The sequence below is a fragment of the Euphorbia lathyris genome, chromosome 6, assembly GCF_963576675.1.
Source record: "Euphorbia lathyris chromosome 6, ddEupLath1.1, whole genome shotgun sequence".
NCBI lineage: Eukaryota > Viridiplantae > Streptophyta > Magnoliopsida > Malpighiales > Euphorbiaceae > Euphorbia > Euphorbia lathyris.
Genome location: NC_088915.1, coordinates 80,798,332 through 80,820,804, shown reverse-complemented (window position 1 = coordinate 80,820,804; position 22,473 = coordinate 80,798,332). Strand labels below are relative to the sequence as shown.

General features: G+C 32.4%; 3 protein-coding genes across 3 annotated transcripts; 1 reads left to right on the top strand and 2 right to left on the bottom strand.

Annotated features, from left to right (window-relative positions):
* The first annotated feature begins 737 nt into the window (after positions 1–737).
* LOC136232742 (sulfite exporter TauE/SafE family protein 5-like) lies at positions 738–6,623 on the top strand. The gene is made up of 4 exons (XM_066022123.1): positions 738–1,518; positions 5,467–5,601; positions 5,960–6,109; positions 6,197–6,623. The coding sequence occupies exons 1-4, from the start codon at positions 778–780 to the stop codon at positions 6,503–6,505; spliced, it is 1,335 nt and encodes a 444-aa protein (XP_065878195.1). The 5' UTR covers positions 738–777; the 3' UTR covers positions 6,506–6,623.
* Positions 6,624–6,756: 133 nt separating this feature from the next.
* On the bottom strand, positions 6,757–10,594 carry LOC136232743 (transcription factor ILR3-like). Its single transcript, XM_066022124.1, has 5 exons — positions 10,264–10,594; positions 9,102–9,164; positions 8,902–8,982; positions 8,031–8,193; positions 6,757–7,624 (listed from the first exon to the last, which is right to left on the bottom strand). The coding sequence occupies exons 1-5, from the start codon at positions 10,410–10,412 to the stop codon at positions 7,352–7,354; spliced, it is 729 nt and encodes a 242-aa protein (XP_065878196.1). The 5' UTR covers positions 10,413–10,594; the 3' UTR covers positions 6,757–7,351.
* Positions 10,595–18,824: 8,230 nt separating this feature from the next.
* Positions 18,825–21,329, bottom strand: LOC136232895 (thioredoxin-like protein CXXS1). Its single transcript, XM_066022364.1, has 3 exons — positions 21,099–21,329; positions 20,819–20,941; positions 18,825–19,209 (listed from the first exon to the last, which is right to left on the bottom strand). Exons 1-3 carry the CDS (start codon positions 21,201–21,203, stop codon positions 19,057–19,059), a joined length of 381 nt encoding a protein of 126 aa, XP_065878436.1. The 5' UTR covers positions 21,204–21,329; the 3' UTR covers positions 18,825–19,056.
* Positions 21,330–22,473: the final 1,144 nt, after the last annotated feature.

The window sequence follows — 22,473 nt, the reverse complement described above, 5'->3', positions numbered from 1 at the left end:
TTAAAAAAAAGTAAAACAATCAAGATCGATGTATTGCAGTTGTAATTTTTACTCTATTTTTTAATTATGTAGTAACATTTTAAAACACGTGGAATACATTTTTCGTATTTAACTTACTTTTTTTACAACCGAATGATCAATTGATTACATATTACACAAGTTCAGAAGACTAACTAAACCTTTTTATATAAGTTGAGAGAGCTATCAGAACACTTTGAAAGTTCAGGAGGCTAAATGATGTATTAAGCCTTTTATATATATATAAGGCTTAATACATCATTTGCCCCCTGAACTTATCCAAAAAGTTTGATTGGTCCCTTGAACTTTGAAAGTGTCCTGATAGCCCCCTCAACTTATATAAAATGTTCAGTTAGCCCCATGAACTTGCGTAAAATGTAATCAATTTATCATTCGGTCGTAAAAAAAATTAAGTTAAATGCGAAAGATATATTTCATGCATCTTAAAATGTAATTACATAATTAAAAAATAGATTAAAAATAAAGTTATTGTTTGCTCAATTATACAACTTGTCCTCTCTAATATTAGAACCGTATACTCCGATTTTGATCGTTTTACTTTTTTGAAAAACTCGTGCAATACATCTTCCGTATTTAACTTACGTTTTTTTTTTTTTGCAACGGAGTGATGAATTGATTACATTTTGTTTTATCTTCTCATATCATGCACCCTCATGAAAAGACACCTATATACAAATCATTATTCACAACCCATCAAAACCATACCATCAAACTCTCACATCTCCTCCTCCAACCCACATGAAGATCCTCACTTTCCTCCCATTTCTCACTCTCTCCCTCTCCATCTTCACCATTTCCACCCACACTCAACCCCAACCCCAACCCCAACCCACTTCAAATCCCCCCAAAACACCCCCATTTCTCACCACCCCACACTCCACTTTCCCCCAATCAACCCCCCCTTCTCCCCCACTAATCCTCCCATCAATCCTCTGCTTCGCCGCAGCTTCAATCTCAAGCGCAGGCGGCATTGGCGGAGGAGGACTTTTCATTCCAATTCTCACCATTGTTGCTTCTCTAGACCTCAAAACAGCTTCAGCTTTCTCCGCTTTCATGGTCACAGCAAGCTCCGTCGCTAATGTGATCTACCATGTCCTTAAATTTGGGGGAAAGAAGCAAAACCTAATTGATTTTGACATTGCTCTTCTTTCACAACCTTGTATGATGTTGGGGGTGAGTGTTGGAGTGATTTGTAATGTTGTTTTTCCGGAATGGATTATTACGATCTTGTTTGTGGGGTTTTTGGGTTGGTGTACTTTGAAGACGTGTAGGAATGGGGTTTTGCAGTGGAGATTGGAATCGGAAGAGGGGAATTTTGAGAATGGAGGTATGGAGAGTGTTAAAGTTTGTTTTTTGAGTGATTTGGAGGAAGTGGGGGAGAAATTGGGGTTTCCATGGATGAAATTTGGGGTTTTGATTTTGATCTGGTTTTGTTTCTCGTTCGTGTATGTTCTTCGTGGTAATCGTTATGGAGGAGAGGTACGAGAATTCTTTGATTAAGTTTTTGGGTAAATTACATCCATGCCCACTGAACTTTACCATTTTAATATTGTGACTATTGAACTTCAATTCTTAACGGTATGGTCACTGAATTTTACACTTAACGCCTCAAAACAACAGTTGACAGTCTCAAAATAAAAAATTCAAAGAGTTAACGATGTTCTAAGGAACTTTAATTCTTGAAAATTTTCGTTTTTGGGTTATTTAGGTGTTGCTTGGTTAGGAGAGAGTGGATTTTTAAAGAGAGAAAGCTGTAAAAACGGTGAGTTTGGAAAATAAAAAATATGATTTCATGGTAACCTTCGTTCAGAACAACTTTAATTCTTGAATATTTTCATTTTGAAGTTGTTAGCGGTAATTTTGAGGAGTTGGTTAAAGTTGGGTGGTCACCGGTGTTAAAAAATATAAAGTTCAATAGTCATACCGTTAAAAATTGAAGTCCAATGGCCATAATATTAAAATGATAAAGTTCAGTGGCCATAAGTGTAATTTACCCTAAGGTTTTAAATTAGTTTTTTTTCTGAGTTTTTGTTGTGATTTGGATCGGTTTATTGTCTTTTGAGAGTTAGGATAGAGCTCATCAATGGCTTCCCTTGTCATCTTCCAATTCTTGGTACTTGATACAAAGTTTCAAACAGACCCCTCAACTTTTAAAAAATTTAAATTACCTCCATTCTTATTCGGTTACTTTCAATAACCACTTATTTCTTAATAGAATTTGTTGAATAGAAAAAATGAGATACCATACTTGGTCCGTCACGTGTCAAAGTGTGTAGTAAAAAAAAATGTCAAATATGGAATTAGATAAAAATATGGATTATCAAATGTAATCGAACAGAATAACCATTATTGAAATGCAACTGAATCATAATATAAAGTTATTGAATTCAATTAGATAAAAAAATTAAGTCTAAGGGATAATAAATATATAGATTAATTATAAATAGATGTCTTATAGTTTCATGGATTTGTAGATGGGTATTTATAGTATTTTTCGTTACAAATGCAACATTGTAGTTTGTAAAATTTTCATTTTTTATTAACTTTTTCAAATTTGATCGATAACGATTTTAAATAAAAAAAATTCAAGCATTAAATGAAAATGAACTTTTAAATAATTATGAATTTTTAAAAATTTACCAAATAGTTAAAGTTTTGAGGTTATAAAATACAATTGGATATAAGAGTATGAGCTATTGAGTTACAAATAAAAATATGGTTTATTAAATGCAACGGAATAAAAATAAAAAGTTATTGAATATAATTAAATAAAAATATGAGATTATTTTGAAAAGTTCCATTTAGGTGACAACATATGTATTAAGCCTCCAATCCTTTTTTTTTTTTATGAAATATTGGATAAATTTATTTATGAACAAGTTTCACATATAGTTTACTAAATTTCATGTTTTGTTAATATATAAAATTATTGATTTTTTCTTTTTATTTCAAATAAACTTTCATTTTTACCAATTCATATAGAATTTAAAAAATACTGCAAATAGTAATTTGATGGTAAAAAAAATACTTAATTTTACATATAACATTATATAAATGTGATACATAATATTTTATATATATATATATATATATGGTTGTCGGTAACAGTTTTAAACAATTAAATTAAAAAGTAAAAAGTATTTTTTTTTTGGTTATCATTTGCTGCCATTTCACATGTAAAGTTAGCGTGACTCTCACATTATTATTCCAATAATTTTTCTCTATCTAAATGTACACTTTGAAACAGAACCAACGTCTTCACTTTTAAAGCATTTCACATCATCTCTATATCTAAAAAAACCTTCCGAACTTGAAACAAAACCGATGTCTATACTTTTAACTTGCTTAGAATCATCATACATTAGTTTTTTATCAAAAAAAAAAAAAACATATATTAGCTCCTTCAACTTAAAGTTGCATATTGCCCCTTACAAGTTGCTCAAAATAACGTATTGACCTCTAAAGTTATTGACTTTTTAAAATTACTTAAACTTCCAACTCATTCAAATCTCCACTATGCATTACTAAGTAAGACACTATAAGGCTAATCACATCCTTTAAACAAGATTAAATTTGAAATGTGAATGGTGACATCTTCAACATTCAGGAGTCAATCAAACTATTTGGCAAGTAGATAGAGATTATGGTGTGTGAAACCAAAAATTAAATATAATACAATTCGACAGTCTAAAATTAACCACTCACTTGTATTTTGAAAACGTCCTTTATATCTCGTAAACTTGCTTAAAAATGTATTTTCACCCCTTAAATTCTACATGGAAGAGCAAAACTAGATTTTTGCTTCAATTGTATAATTTAAGCAAGTTTAGATACCAATATGTCACTTTCATAAGTTGATAGTTGACATTAAGAAAGTGATCTGACAAGTATAAAAATATAAGAAACCTGTAATTTTAAGAAATCATAAATATATTTCTTCCAAAAAAAAATCATAAATATATACATATATATTTATATTATTTATACATTTTATTTTTCCTGGGGTTGAAGCTAATTGGTCACAATCAGGCATTATGGGTCATTGGGATGACCTTCAAAGATACAAACTTTGATGTGCATATGATAGGACCACTAGATAACGATACGATTCTAGATGAGATAATAAGTGAAGCAGATAAAAGTATTTTCTGCATATTCTGCAACCACTTCTTCTTTAAGATTCCAGCTTTTAAGAGGGTTGAAATGAAAGCCTTTTACAGCATTTTATTTTTTACCTCAATTATATCCTCTGTACTTTTAAAACGTTTATTTACCTAAATCTATTTAGGAATGTAAATGGAGCGGGATAGAGTGGGAATTACATTTCCCATCCCTGTTCTCTAATCTATAGGAGATTCTCATTTTTCGTACTCAAAGCCTAAATGGGTTATTCTTGTTCAAGCACAGTGGGATCTACATTCCCCATTTCATCATTATTCCCTATCTCCATGGACGTGCTTCAGAGGGAGGTTGCATAGGCGGCTGCCTAGGATCTTCCGTTTAGGGCGGTTTTGATTCAAAAAGGTTTTATTTTTATTTTATAAAATTTAAAACTAATTTTAATTTTAATACAACAATAATTATTGAAATTTCAATTGTTTAAAAATTATCCTGTAAATAATTATTATATTATATTTGAATTTAATAGTAATTGTATATAGAAAAACAAGAATACAATCCAATAAATGGACTCGAAAATCGACAACAATGACACAAATTGTCTCATTTTTTGGTAGTCATCGTCTCTTAACAACAATAGCAAAAGTATTTCACAATTTTTCTCTTAACAATATTAGGGATGATTTACAAATTTAGCCATATGGTTATTTGGGGGAAGCAAATTTAGCATCTACATACAAAACAATACAATTTTAAGCCTAAAATTCACCAGGTCATACTATTTCAACGTCATTAACGGATGATAAGTTTTTGTTCGGTAACAGAAAAGCCTTATTAAGTGGTCAGAATGCTAGAAATTAAAGGATAGCTAGAACATAAAATTGCACCTGAAACAAAAACTTATCTTTCGTTGATGAGGTTTGAATGGATTTTTTTTTTTTTTTACATAAGGGTTAAATCAATTTTCACCCAATAACGATAGGGATAAATTTGTACATAATTTAATAATAATATAGCAATTAATTGTTTCGTTCTTTGCAAATTGTCAAAAGGTTTGATCTTGAATTGGTTGTTGATTGAAGAATTAATTATAATTCATATATATTAAATTTAAATTTGTAAAAGAATGGAATATGGGAGTTGCATATGGAGCAGCCCCTGTCCATCTCCACTTGGGAGGGACAAAACAATCACCATTTCTGTTCTGCGAGGATTCTAACTGGGGATTCTCCATCCCTGTCGGGAACGGGAACTGGGACTTATTTTGGATATATAATTTTACTGATGACAGTTAAAAAATATGTGCAGGGAACTACAATAACAGAGACTTGTGGGGTAGGATATTGGGTTCTCTCATCACTTCAAATTCCTCTTGCAATCATTTTTACAGCATGGATTCTCATCACAAGAAAAAACACCCACAATCAAACTTCAATTCTCCAGGTTCTCCACTTAACACCAAAGACGGAAACTTTGATTTTAAAGTGTTTTTCTTTTTATGTTTTTGAAACATTTCAAAAGATAGAAACTCTCGAAAACTTATATGAAACGTACTGGGTCACATTTACATAATTTAAGAAAATTGGAAACTCATTTCCTAGAAAATTCATTTCCCCGAATGCAATGTATTTTCAGAAGTAAATCAATGTTAATCACATATTTGGTATTTATTATTTAAAAAAAAAATTATTATCTCCGGTCTCTTTTCAATATCAGTTTCCATATACATTTTCGTTTCCATGTAACATAGCGTTAGTCCATTTTAGCACTTCTTTTCTCATATTTCAAGTTCCTTGTGAAGGACACTGATGTCTCAGCCCGAAACAAAATACCACAAAACATTGTTTTCCCTCTAATGGCACTATTAGCAGGGATACTGGGTGGAGTTTTCGGCATAGGAGGCGGAATGCTTATAAGCCCACTTCTTCTTCATGTCGGAATACCGCCTGAGGTAAATTCGTGAAACTGTGTAGTGTTCGTATTCTGTCAATTATCGAATTAGTGCTCAACATCTAGTGTTTGTATTGTCGTTGTTCAGGTAACGGCAGCAACTTGTTCTTTCATGGTTTTCTTCTCCTCTTCGATGTCCGCATTCCAGTACTCGTTATCCGGGATACAACATACAGACACCGTGCTCGTCTTTGCAGCCATATGTTTCGTAGCTTCACTTATTGGTTTGCTGGTAGTACAAAGAGCCATACAAGAATATGGAAGAGCTTCCATTATTGTTTTCTCAGTTAGTATTGTAATGGCTTTGAGCACGGTTCTCATTACGAGTTTCGGAGCTATCGATGTTTGGAGAAATTATCAATCTGGAACCGACATGGGATTCAAATTCCCCTGTTAAATTACGAGAACTAAATCTCCCCGGAACACCATAACTAAAGGTTTTGCACCTAGCGTCATGTTTCAAGTTTTTGTAACGAGTAGAACATCTAATCGAATCGAACCCAACTTTTAATTTATTGAACCGATTTCTCCGCATTATTAAAATCAAAGTATAATAACTGCACCGGGATTCGGTTAATATTACATATACACATATAAAACACATATTACGGAGACTGGAAATATTATAAATTACTGATTAAAACCGGATTAAAAATATAAAAAACCAAAATAAAATTATATTTCGGTTTGATTTTCAATTATCACCGGAATTTGCTCGTTCCTACTTCGAAGAATAAGAGGAAAAGAGCGGGTTTAGTAGGCAAAATTGGCCATAATATAACAAACATGGTTAATGAAAATTAAAAGGTTGTCCTTGAATTCTACTCCTGCATTCTTAATGGGTTAATTATATTTATAGTCTTCCAACTATCAGAGACGACACGGAAATGCCATAAATCTTAAATTTTTAACGAAAAAAACATAGCCGTTCAACTTTGATTTCGCGCATGTCTTTTTCACACATGTAGTTTGCCCCAGAAACCAGCAAACACATTCGTTGAAGCTTTCATTTTCCACATGTCATCTCCAACGAATGTGTTTGTTCGTTTCTAGATAGAGAGAACACGGATTAAATAAAGTTAAACGGCGATGATTTTCTCGTTAAGAATTTAAGGTTTAGGGCATTTCTATTCCATTTCTAATAGTTTGAGGCCCATTGGTATAATTAACTCGGGTAATCCTATAACATGGCGAAAAAGGCTTCGCCTTGTTGAGGGAATACAAACCTAAAAACTCTGCCAATCTAAGCAACCGGGGCGCGTAGAACGGGATCTTCTGAGGTGTCAAGAGTAGCGGGATGCAGAAATTGCCACATTGGAACTCCAGGGTAGCTGACAAAAGGAGGCGGCATCAGCTTGCTACCGAGAACCTGGCCTGGAGAAGAAAATGGAACTGCCATGGCCGGAGGATGAGGTAAGAATCCTGCTGGAGCACTCATCGCTTTTACTTGACGCTCGATGTTCTCTTTCTCTGTCTTCAGCCTCTGCTTCTCGTCGCGGAGCTCGTTCTTTTCAGCCTTCACAGATGAAATTCACTTATTAGAAGTCAAAGAACAAACCAGCAGCATTCATAGATTACAGGGGATGATTCAAAGCACAAACAGTATTCTAACGTAGCACTTCGATTGAATTTCACCAATTTTCACCGAAATGACGATGAGAGTGTTGTATAAACACGTTAACTGACCAAATCATGTCCGCCTAACATCTGCGACATCTCCAAAATCATATTTTTCATCATGACACCTCCAATTAACGGGTTATACAGAGTCTATGTCATCATTCCGGTGGGAATTTTAGTGAGTTCTATCGGACAGGAATGGGTTTAGCAATAAAGGGTTAAAATTTTGTAGCCGTTTTTGTGCATTTAACTCTAGATTACAGATCAGAAATAAATAACATATTATGAAATTCCAGAAGTACCTTTAATTCAGTAACTTTCTCCTGTAGGCTCTCATTAGACTCCTTCAGCTTCTGAGCTTCATCTCTTAGTTGATTCACCATTTTCACAGCATCAGTCAGTATTTGAGATTTGTCCGTTTTCGGCTGCCTTCCGGGATCCAGAACTGCAGACAATTCCATAAACCTGCAGAAATGTAAAACTGGACTTATAAGGAAAAATGTAGAAGGAAAGAGGTATGGATTAAAGCATAATTATTAAAGGCGCAAGTGTGTCCCGGAGCCTTAGCACTGCAAGCCTACGTGGCACAAGGCACACTAAAATTCATCACCGTCACTCTCCTCATCCCCAGCGTCATCAAATTCTTCTTCAAGGATTTTATCCTCCTCATCCTCTTCATTCATCTACAAAATCAGTTTCTTCTTGTTCATCTCGAAGAAACTCTTCTTAATTAGCGTTTCTGCGTTTCGTATCCGTTTCCATTTCCTAGCTAAAGTTTTTTAGAAATAACATTTTCCAGTGTCCATTTCTGTTTCAGTTTCAGCTTCCACACAACATAGCCAATAGGAGCTTTTCTCCGGACACTAGAAGATGGTGTTTTAGCATTTTCCTTCGGCGTAGCACTCGAAGTAGACGTATTTGTGACATTTATCGTTGTCTACTTCTTTCTCTCTTGTTTTCCCATCGTATGCTTCTTCTTTATCTCTTTTTTTCTTTTCGTTATCTGCTTCTCTCTATTTTTTTCCATTTCGGTGTCTACCATTATCCAAAGACAGCGCCTGCCTTTGGGGCGCTAAGGCACTCGGCCTACTGCCTTGTACGCCTGGGAGCCGGGGCCTTAGGCGCGCCTTTAACAACTATGGAATAGAGAAACAGATAAGAAAGAGTTAAAACCTGTCATTGAGCCTATCCCGTCGCATTTTTTCTTTACACGCTTTAGAACCATTTACATTGCATGATCCACCAGGCCTCGTTCTGTGATTAATCAAGAAAATTAAGTCAATTGAATGACAGAATCACTGGATAGAATCAAATTTAATGTTTGAAAGAACATCCATAGACAAAGAAAATGATTAAATATAAAGTATTAGTACCTCTTCCGAGTTCCAGTTTCCTTAAGACCATCAGAGTTCCCAAAAGAACCATCGATTTCGACACTAAAACATCAAACAAAAGCAAGAACATGAATTAGAAAACGAGGATATCCAATTAAGAGTACAAGAACTTAGACACGGAACAAACAACAATTGCAACATTTTTAAATCGACTGTTACAATATCAAATAGATTCATGAAAGAAAGGCCAGTATGAGCAATTGAAACAAGAAAATCTTCAAATACTCGGACAATTTTGAGCCATTTGAAGTGGAATATTACCATTTCTTACTGTTAGAAATTGGAGAAATTGGATCGGTGATGATTATAATAAGATTTACATTCAGAACAGGAAATTAGATATGCAACCATAAGAAGAAGAGATTTATGTGGTTCGGCAATCTTTTCTTATGTCCACGGACAAGGAGGAACGAGAACTTCATCCTGTACACAAGTCACTAACTCTCAAATCTAATTACAACCGATTACGCCTAAAAGCTCACGCTGTCACACATATGTATACAAGCTCCAAAACTCCCAACACAAATGAATAAGTAAACAACCTTTACTTATATATGACTAAAAGTATAATCATTTTGCTAATAGGATTCACTTAAAGCTATGTTGCACGGAAACGAAAAATGTCATTTCTAAAACATAGCCATTCAAACGAAAACAGGCACAAAGTGCAGAAACCTATGTTGCACGGAAACTCTTCTTCATTAGGGTTTCGGCAATCGGTTCCGTTTCTTTCCCGCTTCCATTACCGTTTCCTAGCTAATTTTTCTTAGAAATAAGGTTTCCGGTATCAGTTTCCGGTCAACATAGGCAGAAACCCTATTGGAAAGGTTTCATACAACATAGAATTGAAGTTTTCAATTCATATTCTAATTAGAAAAACTAAATTTAGATAGAAAAACCAAACTAAGGACCTGTTTGAACATAATTTAATTTTTATAATGTAACCTAATAATCAGCAGCCAATTCTATCGATCCAACAAAACATTGAGAAAATCTGAAGCATGAACACAAAATCTACAACTAAAAAGGGCAGAAACTTTATACATTTCATCAGAAACAATAATCACCCAAACAAGAATTCCATAAACACAGCAAAATAATTGTCGTTATTAGAAATTAAAAAGGGGGAAAATCAAATCACCTGATAGAGGCAGTATCAGCAAAGGAAGAAGAAGCCCAAATTGCTCCTCCGGGGATTTCAAGAGAAGGAAGCTCACCACCAAGGACAGGAATATCTTCTATTAACCCATAATCAAATACCCAATTCCCATTTTCGTTTGGAGAACACATTTCCTCCAATTTTTTCGCCGGAATTTCAAGATTTCCGACCAGTTCCTATGGCGCAAGGAGAAGATATCGACGTGAGTGAATTAGATTCGATTTGGTTAGGATACGCAGAGAAGAAAAAGGCAGAGAGAAAGGAAAGAGATTGATTCCAAAAGCTATTGGAAGTCCCATTTCAGTCCACCACCACACGTAAAAGAAACAAAATCAAAAAAAAAAAAAAAACTCTCCAATTCTCGAAGTGATAAAGTACAAATAAAAATAAAATAAAATAAATAATTTACAAAAGGCATAAACTCATTATAACCCTTAAACTATCAAAATCATCAATTAGGTCCCTAAAATAAGCAAAAATCATCAATTTAGTCTTTATGCTATTCTAAAATCAGAAACTGTGACTATTTGATATAAACTATAATGATATCTGTGTTGGCTCAAAATGGATTGGGAAAAAGAATCTGAAACTGTTTAAAAAAATGATTTTCGATGTGGGCCTAATTAATAATTTTTGCTTAGAATGGAACTCAATAGATGATTTTACTTAGTTTAGAGATCTAATTGATGATTTTGATAATTTAAAATCATAATTGATTTTTAAACTTTAGTTTAGGGACTCAAATGAGTATTTTTATTGATAATTTTGTTAAGTTTTAATAATCTCAGTTCTATAGTAGATGTTTTTTAAATAATACATGTTTTTTAATAAGGTTAATGTACAAGCATTAATGCAAATAATTTTAACTAAAAAGTTTTGTTACTTATTTATTAATGGTTGAATACGGATGGCTCCTGCCTTAGTAATGGCAGAATTGCTGCTGGTGGAGTTTTTCGGGATGCTGGTGGCGCCTGGCTGGCTGGGTTTACCCATAACTTAGGTACGGGCTCCTCCTTTACTGCGGAGCTCTGGGGGATCTTGTCTAGCATTAAACTCGCCATTCGCATGGGTGTTAAAAGACTTTTGGTGGAGTCTAACAATTTGGAGGCTATCAACAGGATTTCGGATAGACAGGCTGTTTGTCTTAAGAGTCAGAATCTCATTAAAGCCATCTTGAGGCTTCGTCCTGCCTTCGATTCTCTTACCTTCTCCCATATTTATAGGGAGCAAAACCGCGTGGCGGATCGCTTGGCAGCTGCTGGGCATGGGGGGATGTTAGGTGTTTCTACCCTTTCTGTTCCTCCTTCTTTTCTGTTACATTCTCTTCTTGAGGATAGGATTGGGGTCAGTCTTTCTAGACTGATCCCGGGTTAGGTTTTTGTTTGTTTTTTTTTTTCCTTCCCTTCCTACCAAAAAAAAAAATTGTATCTGCTAATTAATTTTTATTTATTCTCAAAATAAAATTGTAACTTAAATAAAAGTGTATTTGCTATGTGGATGGATTGAATCAAAACTTTATGTATTATGGAACAAAAAAATCTCGAAAGACATCTATTGTGGAATGGAAAGAGTATATCATTCGCCTTATAAACTTGTCCAAAAAGATTGGGTAAAGGCTATGGTTACTTTGTTTTTTACAAAATAAACTTTACTTTGTGTGTTTTCACCATTAGATTAATTTTATACTTTATCATCCAATGGTGAAAACACACCAAGTAATGGTACTTTGTCAAAAACAAAGTAACCATAGAAGGCAACAAAAGACTCCAAACTTTAAAGTTTTCTGATAGCCTCATCAACTAGTTAAAATAAAGTCAATTAATCCATCAATTGTAAAAAAGTAAAGTGTATTGCACGCATATTAGAAAAGTCAAACGAATTAACTTATAAATGACACGTCGAACTTGACTGACACATATGAAGAAATAATGGAGTTTGATTGATTTTTTTTTTTTTCACCATGAAATTCAATCATGTTACTTGATAAAAAAAAATGATGTTACTTGCTGAGTTGTAAGAACTCTTCCTTTCACAATAAAAAATAATAATTAACCCCTTTTTTAAGGTGTCGGTTCAAGTTCAACGCGTCGCTTACGTATCAATTCGTTTGATTTTTCCGAGATGCATACAACAATACCTTCTGCATACCGTGTATTTCTTTGTAACCAATAGATTAATTGACTATAGTTTAAACAAATTGAAAGTACTATCAGGACATTTTAAATACGTTGGGGATTTTCTGTTTCATATTAATACAAATTCTAGTCTCAATCGAAAGTATGTCAGTCTTAAACCCTATTTTCTATTCGTCGTAAGGACAAACGGACTTCGGCATCGTGATTAGGGACTCCGAAAATCCTAAACCAAACCGAGTTTTAAGACTACCAGATGACGGGAAGGTAGTGCACGATGCTCCGTGGCGTGCGCCAACCACATAGTGATACGTGTCGCATGTGCCCAACCACAATGCGCCATGTGACAGGCGTGGACTCCACGTGCCAGGTGCATGTAGGTGCGTGGGGGAATATCCCGAACCCGTTTCCGACCCGATTTTTTCCAGTATGTGTTTTAGAATTTTTCTAATTTTCTAATATCTTTTTAGTAATTTTTGATATAAAAGCCTGTAACACGCCGCCATGGACAAGTTTATTATACAATAGTATTCCTATAATATTACGTCCATCTATTATTGATGGACTATTAAAGTTTTTTTAACAGTTTGTCTGATTTTTTGGTTCGAAACTCGTCAGACACCTTTTAAATAGTAATTAATATTAATAGGATGGGTTGCACTAGAATATGCAGACTTTTGTGGACGTGAGTTGAGCTATATCTAATATCAATTTTCTTTATTCAAGCTCGATCCATTAGAAACGTACCTAAGTGGCTGAACAAATACCTAAACCCGTAAACATGTCTAACAAAAAAATCAATTTAAAGTTACTTTTACACCCACCTAATACCGTTCACTTTTGCTAAAATGGTTGTGCTATTGTTTCTTTCTTTGTTAGTTTAAATTATATTTTTTTATTAAAAACAGAAAAAGTTACCTACAACCATAATTGAACCCTTTTCTAAAATTTATTGGTATCAAATATCTTTTTTAAAAATACAATTGAATCTCGATTTCAAGTTAAATCCAACAAAAGAAAAATAATCATTACCGTAACATTCTCGCAATTACCCTTGTTCCATATTTTTTTAGGGTAAATTTCAAATAAAACCCTTATAGTTTCACTAATTTTCAGATAAAGGATTATGGTTTACTTTTTATCAAAACAAGGATTGAGATTTTTAACTTTAACAAAATAAGGACTTTTTCGATTGATACTATTAAAATCACCTTTGACGACTTCAAAAATGACATATTTTAAGATCTACTAATATTCTAAGCAACTTTAATTCTTCAACTTTTTTATTTTGAGATTGTTTAAATGATGTTTGGTAAAGAGAGAGAAAGTTAATGTTTAGAGAGAGAAAGTTCCAAAAAAATGATTTTCGAAAATCGAAAATGTAGTTCCTTAGAAAATATGACATTGAACAACTTTAATTCTTGAAAATTTTCATTTTCAGATCGTTAAAGATGGTTTTAATAGCATTAATTTGTTATTCTATTGGGATAGAGATAAGGATAAAGGTTGGGAGAGGGATAAGTATAAATGGTTGGGATAAGGATAAAAATATAATAGTCGAGAATTATTATTCAATGTTTGGTATGTGGGATAGGGATAAAATAATACATTTTACTATTTTAACCTTATTTAAACTACATAACATTTAAAGAATAAGATGGACTTTTCTATCCTATTAAAATGGCAAAAAGCATCCTGAGGCCCCTGATCTTTCATTGTTTGGTGCATTAAGCCCTCGATCTTTTATTTAGACACATTGAGCCCCTGATCTTTCACCATTTGGTGCATTAAGCCCTCGATCTTTTATTTAGACACATTCAGCCCTTGATCTTTCATATATGGGTGTATTAGGTCCTTCCATAAATCAATTAATATATAGGTTTATTAAGGGCATGTTTAGTGTGACAACAAATGATGTTCTAAAAATAACAAATTCTAAAATAAAAAATATATTATACAAATTAATAAAAATAATTTAAATAAAAAATAAAAAATTTATTGAACATAATAAAACCTTGTTTTTCGATAATTATGTTCTAAAAATAAAAATAATGTTAAAATTGAAGCACATTTTGTGGAAATAAGAAGGGTAATTTTATCAATAACAAGTAACTACAAACAACTGTTCATGAAAAGAGCTTTTCGTGAAAAGCTCCAAAATGTTGCAGTGTCCAGAGAAAATGCGAAACGCTGCAGTTATATAAACCTAACCAAACATGCCCTTAATAAACCTATATATTAATTGATTTACGGAAGGGCCTAATACACTCATATATGAAAGATCAATGGCTTAATGTGTCTAAATGAAAGATCGATGGCTTAATGCACCAAATGATGAAAGATCAGGGGCTTAATGTGTCTAAATAAAAGATCGAGGGCTTAATGCACCAAACAATGAAAGATCAGGGGCCTCAGGATGCTTTTTGCCTATTAAAATCGCAGAAGCTTATCTCACCTCCTTGTACCATCTCCCTCTTAGGTATAGGATTGGAGGGATAAGAGGTTTATCCATCATCTCTCTCACTCTTCTATTTCCCAAACAAACACGGGATAACTTATCTCGTGTTTTTTATTTCTATCTCACCTCCTATATCCTTTCTAACAAACACTCCGTAAGGGTTTCAAAATAGGTTATTGGGTCGTAAACATGTCGTGTCGATTTCTACTACTGATAATCTGTAACGATGTGATAGATTGAAAAAAAAATCTAGAAATGAAGAAAGTGACCAGCATATATTACTAAGGTGTATTTTCAATATATGAAGACGCATTTTAAAGATATGAGGCTTCAGGAATGTGTCCTGGACTAAAACGGGTAATATTTACATAGTATTGAATCAAGATGTTACAATTAGTATTGGAACATACTCTCCACGTACAATGTGTTGGTTCGAGAGACTAACCAAGCAAAAGCTGATGGACCTATAATAATCTGGTCCTGAAGGAGTGATGTTGAGGTGAAAAGTTTGAGAAATGAGTAGTCCTAAAAGATGGCGATGAGAGCGGAAATGAATTGAATCCAACATTGAAAATGAAGAGAAAGTTATTAAAGTATATTAGTAAGGTATGTTCCTAATACACAGAGATGCATTTTAAAGCATGAGATCCAAAAAAAATGTAACTAGAGCTAAAGCATACAATATCCATATAGTATTGAATCATGCTTTCATATTATACTTTAAAAGTCAGCTCTGACATGATCCATCTAATAAACGTGTTGACATAACATCAAATTTAACTGATTTGATATGGATGAACTCTGTTAATTAAAGAGAAATTTACAAAACTAGGCATTCGGATAGGGCCATTTGCATTTTCTAGACATATTTTAACAGATGCTATCAAACTAGACATTTTTAACTCGTATACCTAAAATACTCTTAGATTCTTCAACTACCTATCACAAACTCAATGCAAGCTTTCAAAATATGGCAAGTTCCACTAATGTTTACCTCATCAAAACGATCAAATTGGAACATTTCTTTCCATTGATGTTGATTCTAACACTTCTAAGGAACACATATAAATTATAATTGCTTCACATTCTAAAATTTTAAACTAAGCTCGAAATAGTTGATACCTATAGAGAAAAATCGAAATTGTACTTGGTATCCACTATGATTATTGGTTCACATTTATGATTTTGGTCTACATTATGAAATGAGCACCAAAAAAGCTTCTCATTTCATAAAATGCGAACCAAAATCATAAAATAAGAATCAAATTTCATTTTATGAAATGAGAACCTATATTGGGTTCTCATATGATTTTGGTTCACATTTTATACAATGAGAAGCAGAAAAGTTTCTCAAATCGTGAAATGATAACCTAAATCGTAAAATGAGAACCCAATATAACTTCTCATTTCATAAAATGCAAAACGAAATGATAATTTATGAACCATTAAATTTACTCTAAACATTCAAAAAATTTAGTGTTGCTATAAGTAACGGTATGTATTCCCAATTAGTGTATTGTAATTCTTCCCATTGTCTTCTTCGTTAAGATTATATATAATCGAGTTTTGATTCTATTAGTTTATTTTTTTCGTTGTTATTAGATTGAAACATGTCCTTTCAAAGTGTTATTTGCTCTTCTTCATTTTAAATTGTTTACTAGATTGGAAAGAAGATGGGTTGACGAAGAAGAAGATGAGGTTGAAGAAGATAGGTTGAAAAAAATGAAGACTTTGTAGGGATATTTTTGGAACAATTTGTATTTGAAAAGTCTAGTTTGATAACGTATGTCTTTATCAATCTAAAAATATAAATAAACATTTCTAGCTGGTCAATTTTGTAAATTTTGCTTAATTAAATGAATTGAATATATCAAAAATAATACCATCAGTTTGACACAATTAATCTATCATAAAAATTGTAGTCAATTGAATGGTTTAGAAAATCGATCCATTTAACTTGTTACAAAGTTTATTAATAAATTAAAATTTATAGGAAAGGAAAAGATTATATTATAAGGTAACATGATTTATGTTCTCAAAAACAAACAAATAAATAAATCTTTAAAAAAAACATGATTTATAAACCCATAATACTAACATATGGGGAAAATTACACAGAAATTCATCTTTTAAAAACAATTTACAACTATATCAAGTCATAATTTTGGATTAGGTCAAACTAGTAAAATCAGTATTTTTAATATATTTTAAGGATTGGAATTTATAAATTAAAAATCTAAAATATATTTTCTAGTATTTATGATTTATAAATTAGAGTTTAGAATTTTTAAATTATGGTATAAAATCATAATGTATAAAGAATAATGACATATTAAGAAGGGTAATTAATTTATTAGTCCCTATATTTTGACAAAACACACTGTTTAGTCCCTGTATTTTCAAAAACACATGGTAAGGTCCCTAACCTTTTTATCAATGAACTGTTTAGTCCTTCCGTCTGTTTGTTATATTTTTTTACCGTTTATGACTTCAGAAATGACTAAATTACCCTTTACTATTTACCTTCAAACTTTAGAAGAGAAAGTCTAATTTAAAAGAAGCTATTTGTATGGAGAACAAGAAAAAGAAAAGACTCAATGCATACGAATTTGAACGATTAAGAAGAAAATCAAGAAGAAGAACATTCAAAGTTGATTTCAGATGCATTAGAGTTTAAAGGAAATGAAAAGAAGAACGCAAATCCAAATTGACTAACAAAATCTTCATGAGAGTCTAACGGCAGAGACTAAATAGTTCACCGAGAAAAATGTTAGGGACTAAACAGTTCATTGAGAAAAAAGTTAGGGACTTTATCATGTGTTTTTGAAAATACAAGGATTAAACAGTGTGTTTTATCAAAATATAAGGACTAATAAATTAATTACCCTATTAAGAATTAAGTTTGATGATATGATTTAGTTGTAATTTTGTAATATTGTGTATTTGACCCTAATATATATTGGCGAGAGTCCAACCAGCACCAAAGTAAGGCCCATTTCGTGAGTCCAATCAGCACCTAAGTAAGGCCCATTAGCTAGCTTACACAAAGCCCATCTCTAATCCCACACATGTTAAAATCCATCTCCAGTACATAGAACCGCAACTTGGTGGTCTCGAATCACACAGCCGGCTACATGCTCAAGGGCAATGTGGATTTAGGGAGTATTTGGTTGCTACTTTTCATGCTCATGTTTATCTTTTTCTTTGAAAAATGAGAGTTTTAGATGTTTCGTCAGTCACCTCCTGTTTGCCTTTTACACCTCAAAAGCATGAAATCTGCTTTTTGGAAAAGCAGTTTTTTTCCAACAGCAAGCAACAATAACAGTAGTTAAAACAAATGGACCCTTATCATCCATAACCAAAGTCTATAAAAGGAACTAGGTGACATCTTCTAAAGGGATCCTCTTCTCTCTCTCTTTATGTCATTCACTCTCTCTTTATATCATTCACTGTTCTATTGCACTTTCCGGCACTAACTTAGCTGTCAGAGTATTCCCAAGAACCTTATTACACTTTCCGACACTAACTTAGCTGTCAGAGTATTCCCAAGAACCATTCTCGACACAGTGGGCTTGTAACTGTTCACCATCAATACCTTATCATATATCATTTATAAATATATTTAATGTAAGTGGACTAAATGGATTAGGTTAACACAACCCACCAATTCGTCAATAATTACACGGGTCATAACAAGTTGACGAGTCAACCAACAACACGGCCCATTTATTTTTCCGATTAAATGTATCAACTTGTTTATAATCTAAACCCATTAAATCTTAACCCTAATTCGAATAATTTATAGATTACACAAATCCTGTAATCTGACATAACTCATTTTTAACAATTTAATCATATTATGTGATCTATATATTCCATATAATTATATATACATAATCAATAATAATCCTCGAATGGATTATCGACAAATCAAAACTATGAATCATGATAAATTTACACAAAACTATAAGATATATAAATTATTACAAACAAAAAGCAACAACCAAAAAGAAAAAAGAAAAATGTGTACAATTAATTACAAGAAGATAGATAGGAAAGAAAACACACTTGCAAAGCACAATCACATGTATCTTGTTTAAAGTGATCAATCAAAACCACAGAAAATATTACAACAACTTAGTCATACAGGCAGGATATTACTTCCGGAGTACTGTAAAATTTCTCTTAGGCAACGGATATACGAAAGGACTGGACAAAAACATCAATCCTTTTCCTGACCTCTTCAGGGTTAGCTCCTACTAGTTTGTCAACTTGACCTCCTTCCTTCATCAGCACAAATGTTGGCATTGCCTTTACCTCCATTTTTGTAGCCACTTCCTGCTCCAAAATCATACACAATTCACACCAAATATCAATCAACAAACCTTCTTTTGACAAATGCAAAAATAGAACGGATTATACTCGTGGCCCCTTAACTTCAAAACCGAATATTAAAGCATCTAAACTATACATTTTTACTAATATAATGGTCTTTTTTACTATTGACCAAGACAAACACTTCAATAGCATGTAAACCTACATTGTTGGGCTGATGGAAATGATATCTTAATAAACTTTAATTCGTGAACTTATTTATTTTGAAGTCATTTAGTTGTTGTTTGGTTAAGAGTAAGAAAGTGTCTATAAATAGAGAGAGCTCCGAAAATGGTGGTTTCGAAAATCACCAACTGTGGTTCTATTCCTGTACTTTTCTATTTTGAGATTGTCATTAGCCATTTTGATTTGGCCAACAATAAAAAGGGTCATCATGTTAGTAAAACTTAAAGTTCGGGAATTTTAATGTCCGAGTTCAAGAACGATAATAAAAGTAAAGGCAAAGTTGAAGAGCCATAAATGTAATTGACCGAAAATAGCACTAAGTGTGTAGTGTATATAAGTAGGGGCGGAGCTACAACAGAATCTGTGTCCGTTTGGTTCTCCTTTTTGTGTTTTTACTCTAAACATTAGATATATGATCGAGTATTAAATAAGTATTGAAAAACAACTGCTAAATAACTATCAACAACACCAAATAACTAACATTAATAAACAGTAAACAACAACAGTTGAATTAACAGACCCTAAAGAGATACTGAAATAGCCCCTTTTGAGTACCATAGCACTACTTAAGGTGTCACCGGCGAGGTCAATGGACCCCATGACCCCTAATTATGCTTCTTCATGTCTTAATCATTCAGTGTACGTTTGTTTTCAATTTTCGAAACTGTTTTTTGCCTTTTAAGTCTAAACATGAGATAAAAAGTGTTTGGTAAAAGTTCGAAACAACTGTTTTTTACAGAAAAATCAACTAATATCAACTACCAATCGGTAACAGCAAACCCAATAGCAGCAAACAACAAACAGAAACAGGTGAAACAAACAGACTCTCGGTCTTGCCAAGCAAGACCACATTTTTAAATGATTGAGATTAAAAAATAGCTGTCTATACTTATTTTTGCCGAAATAAGTATAAAAATTAGCTAACATCTACAAACTACTGTCAAAAAGCTATCTGCAACATCAACAATAAAAAAACAATAATCGAACCAAATAAGCCTGTCAATTCTTATGCAGCTTCTATCAAAATATAGAAACAAAGGACTTTACATCAAGAGCTCTTGAACTTGTCTTAAAAAACCGATCCTTCAACTTTGAAAATGTCTTATTAACTTCAAACTTGCTTAAAGTTACATAATTAACTCCTAAATATTAGGTGGCAAAGTAAGAGGAGCTTTAGATAAGTTGTAACTTTAACTTTAAGCAAGTTTAGAGAGGTCAAATGGTCAATTTAAACAAGTTCAAGATCAGTTTAAGCAAGTTCATAGCTAATGAGACATCTCTAAACTTCAAAGTTCAGTAACTAATCGGTTTTCTGTACCAAATTCAGGAGGCACTGATGTATTAAGCTGAACAAAATTAAAATTAGTTCGGAAAATGAATGAATTACCTTAACATCATCAACATCAACCGAAAGAAACAAGACATCTGGATAAATTGAAGCTAATTCCTCAAAAAAAGGATTCATCGCCACCGACGGAATACACCAAGCAGCAGTAAAGTGTACAACAATCTACAAACATCAATTCAACAAACAGGTGGTGATCATAAAAAAAAATTCCCCAATTTCAATAACCAGACAAGGAAACAATCTCTCTACAAAACCCCTAACTTCATACCCTAATTACAAAATTTCCCCCAATTACAAAATCAGAGGAAAAAGAACTTACAGGGCAGACTTGATTGCTGGCCTGAGTAATATAGAAATCCCATGTTTCCATAGAATCAACCTTTAGAACTCTTGATTTATTTGGATCTTCTTCTTGATTCTCCATGTCTTTCTTCTTCTTGCTGCTGCTATGCTTGTTAGCTGTTGCTTTAAGCTATGAGAAGAGGGGAAAATATTCTTTGGTGTTGGATTGGACCTACTTTGTGGATAGACGAAACTATGGGTTGGGTCCCCAGGTTTTGGATAATACGATACAGTTAGATTTTGTAGAGCTGGCTCTCTTTTATGGCTATCCCTTTTTTACACGACAAAAACATTTATGGATACGAATCCACAATTTTTTGTTATAATTATTATGTTGCCTTGATATGTCTGCTTTTTTAAAACCGTAAAAATAGCAACAACAAACAGTATGTAAAACAAACGGATATTTAATATTTCACAATTTTTTGAGTTGTTCACTTAAAGCTCATTTTCTGTTTGTATCTATTTGATATTGATAAAATTATATTTCTTATTTTTATAAAACGCATTTTTTAATGTTATTCATATCTCTATAATATTATTGACGAAAGAATAAGGTTTTATTATGTTTAATAAATTATTATTTAGTTATTTAGATTATTTTTTATTAATTTGTGTATTACAATTTTTATTTTTATAATTTATTTGTTGATTAATTTAAAAAATGTTCATATTACACATTTTAGATATTAACAACAATATTTAATTTTTTTTAAAAAGAAAAACACCAATAGTTAATTAAAATTTTACCAAACATTAATAATTAATCAGCTAATAATAAATAAATAATTACAACAGCAAACAAATATTAGCTAACAATAGGAGTGGGCAAAAAAATAAAAACAAACCAGTAATCGAAAATCAGTAATCTGAACCGATGGTTTTGGTTTAGGCTTGAAAAAAATCTGAATTGGAAAAGTATTTAGATGAAATTCGTGAGACAACTACAGCTTCTTTTGAAACATTAGATTGGTGGAAGATAAATGCACTTAGATATCCTATACTTGCTATGATAGCTCGAGATGTGTTGGCTATTTATGTGTTATAGTTGCTTCTAAATCTGCTTTTAGCACTGGCAGTCGTGTGCTTGATTCATTTCAAAGTGTTTTAACTCCTAGAATTGTGGAAGCTCTTCATTTCAAAGTATTTAATTGAAAATGTTCTACTCAACCGATATATTTAGATAATATACTAGAACAACTCGAGTCAATCAACCTAGGTAACATGAATTTAATAAATTTATGTTTTTATTACTTTTGTTATATTAAATTTATTTAAGTTTTGTTTAACTATATTTTTGTTTTGTTTTGTAGAGGACTTTTGTATCACTAATTATCATCCTATTTGCACAA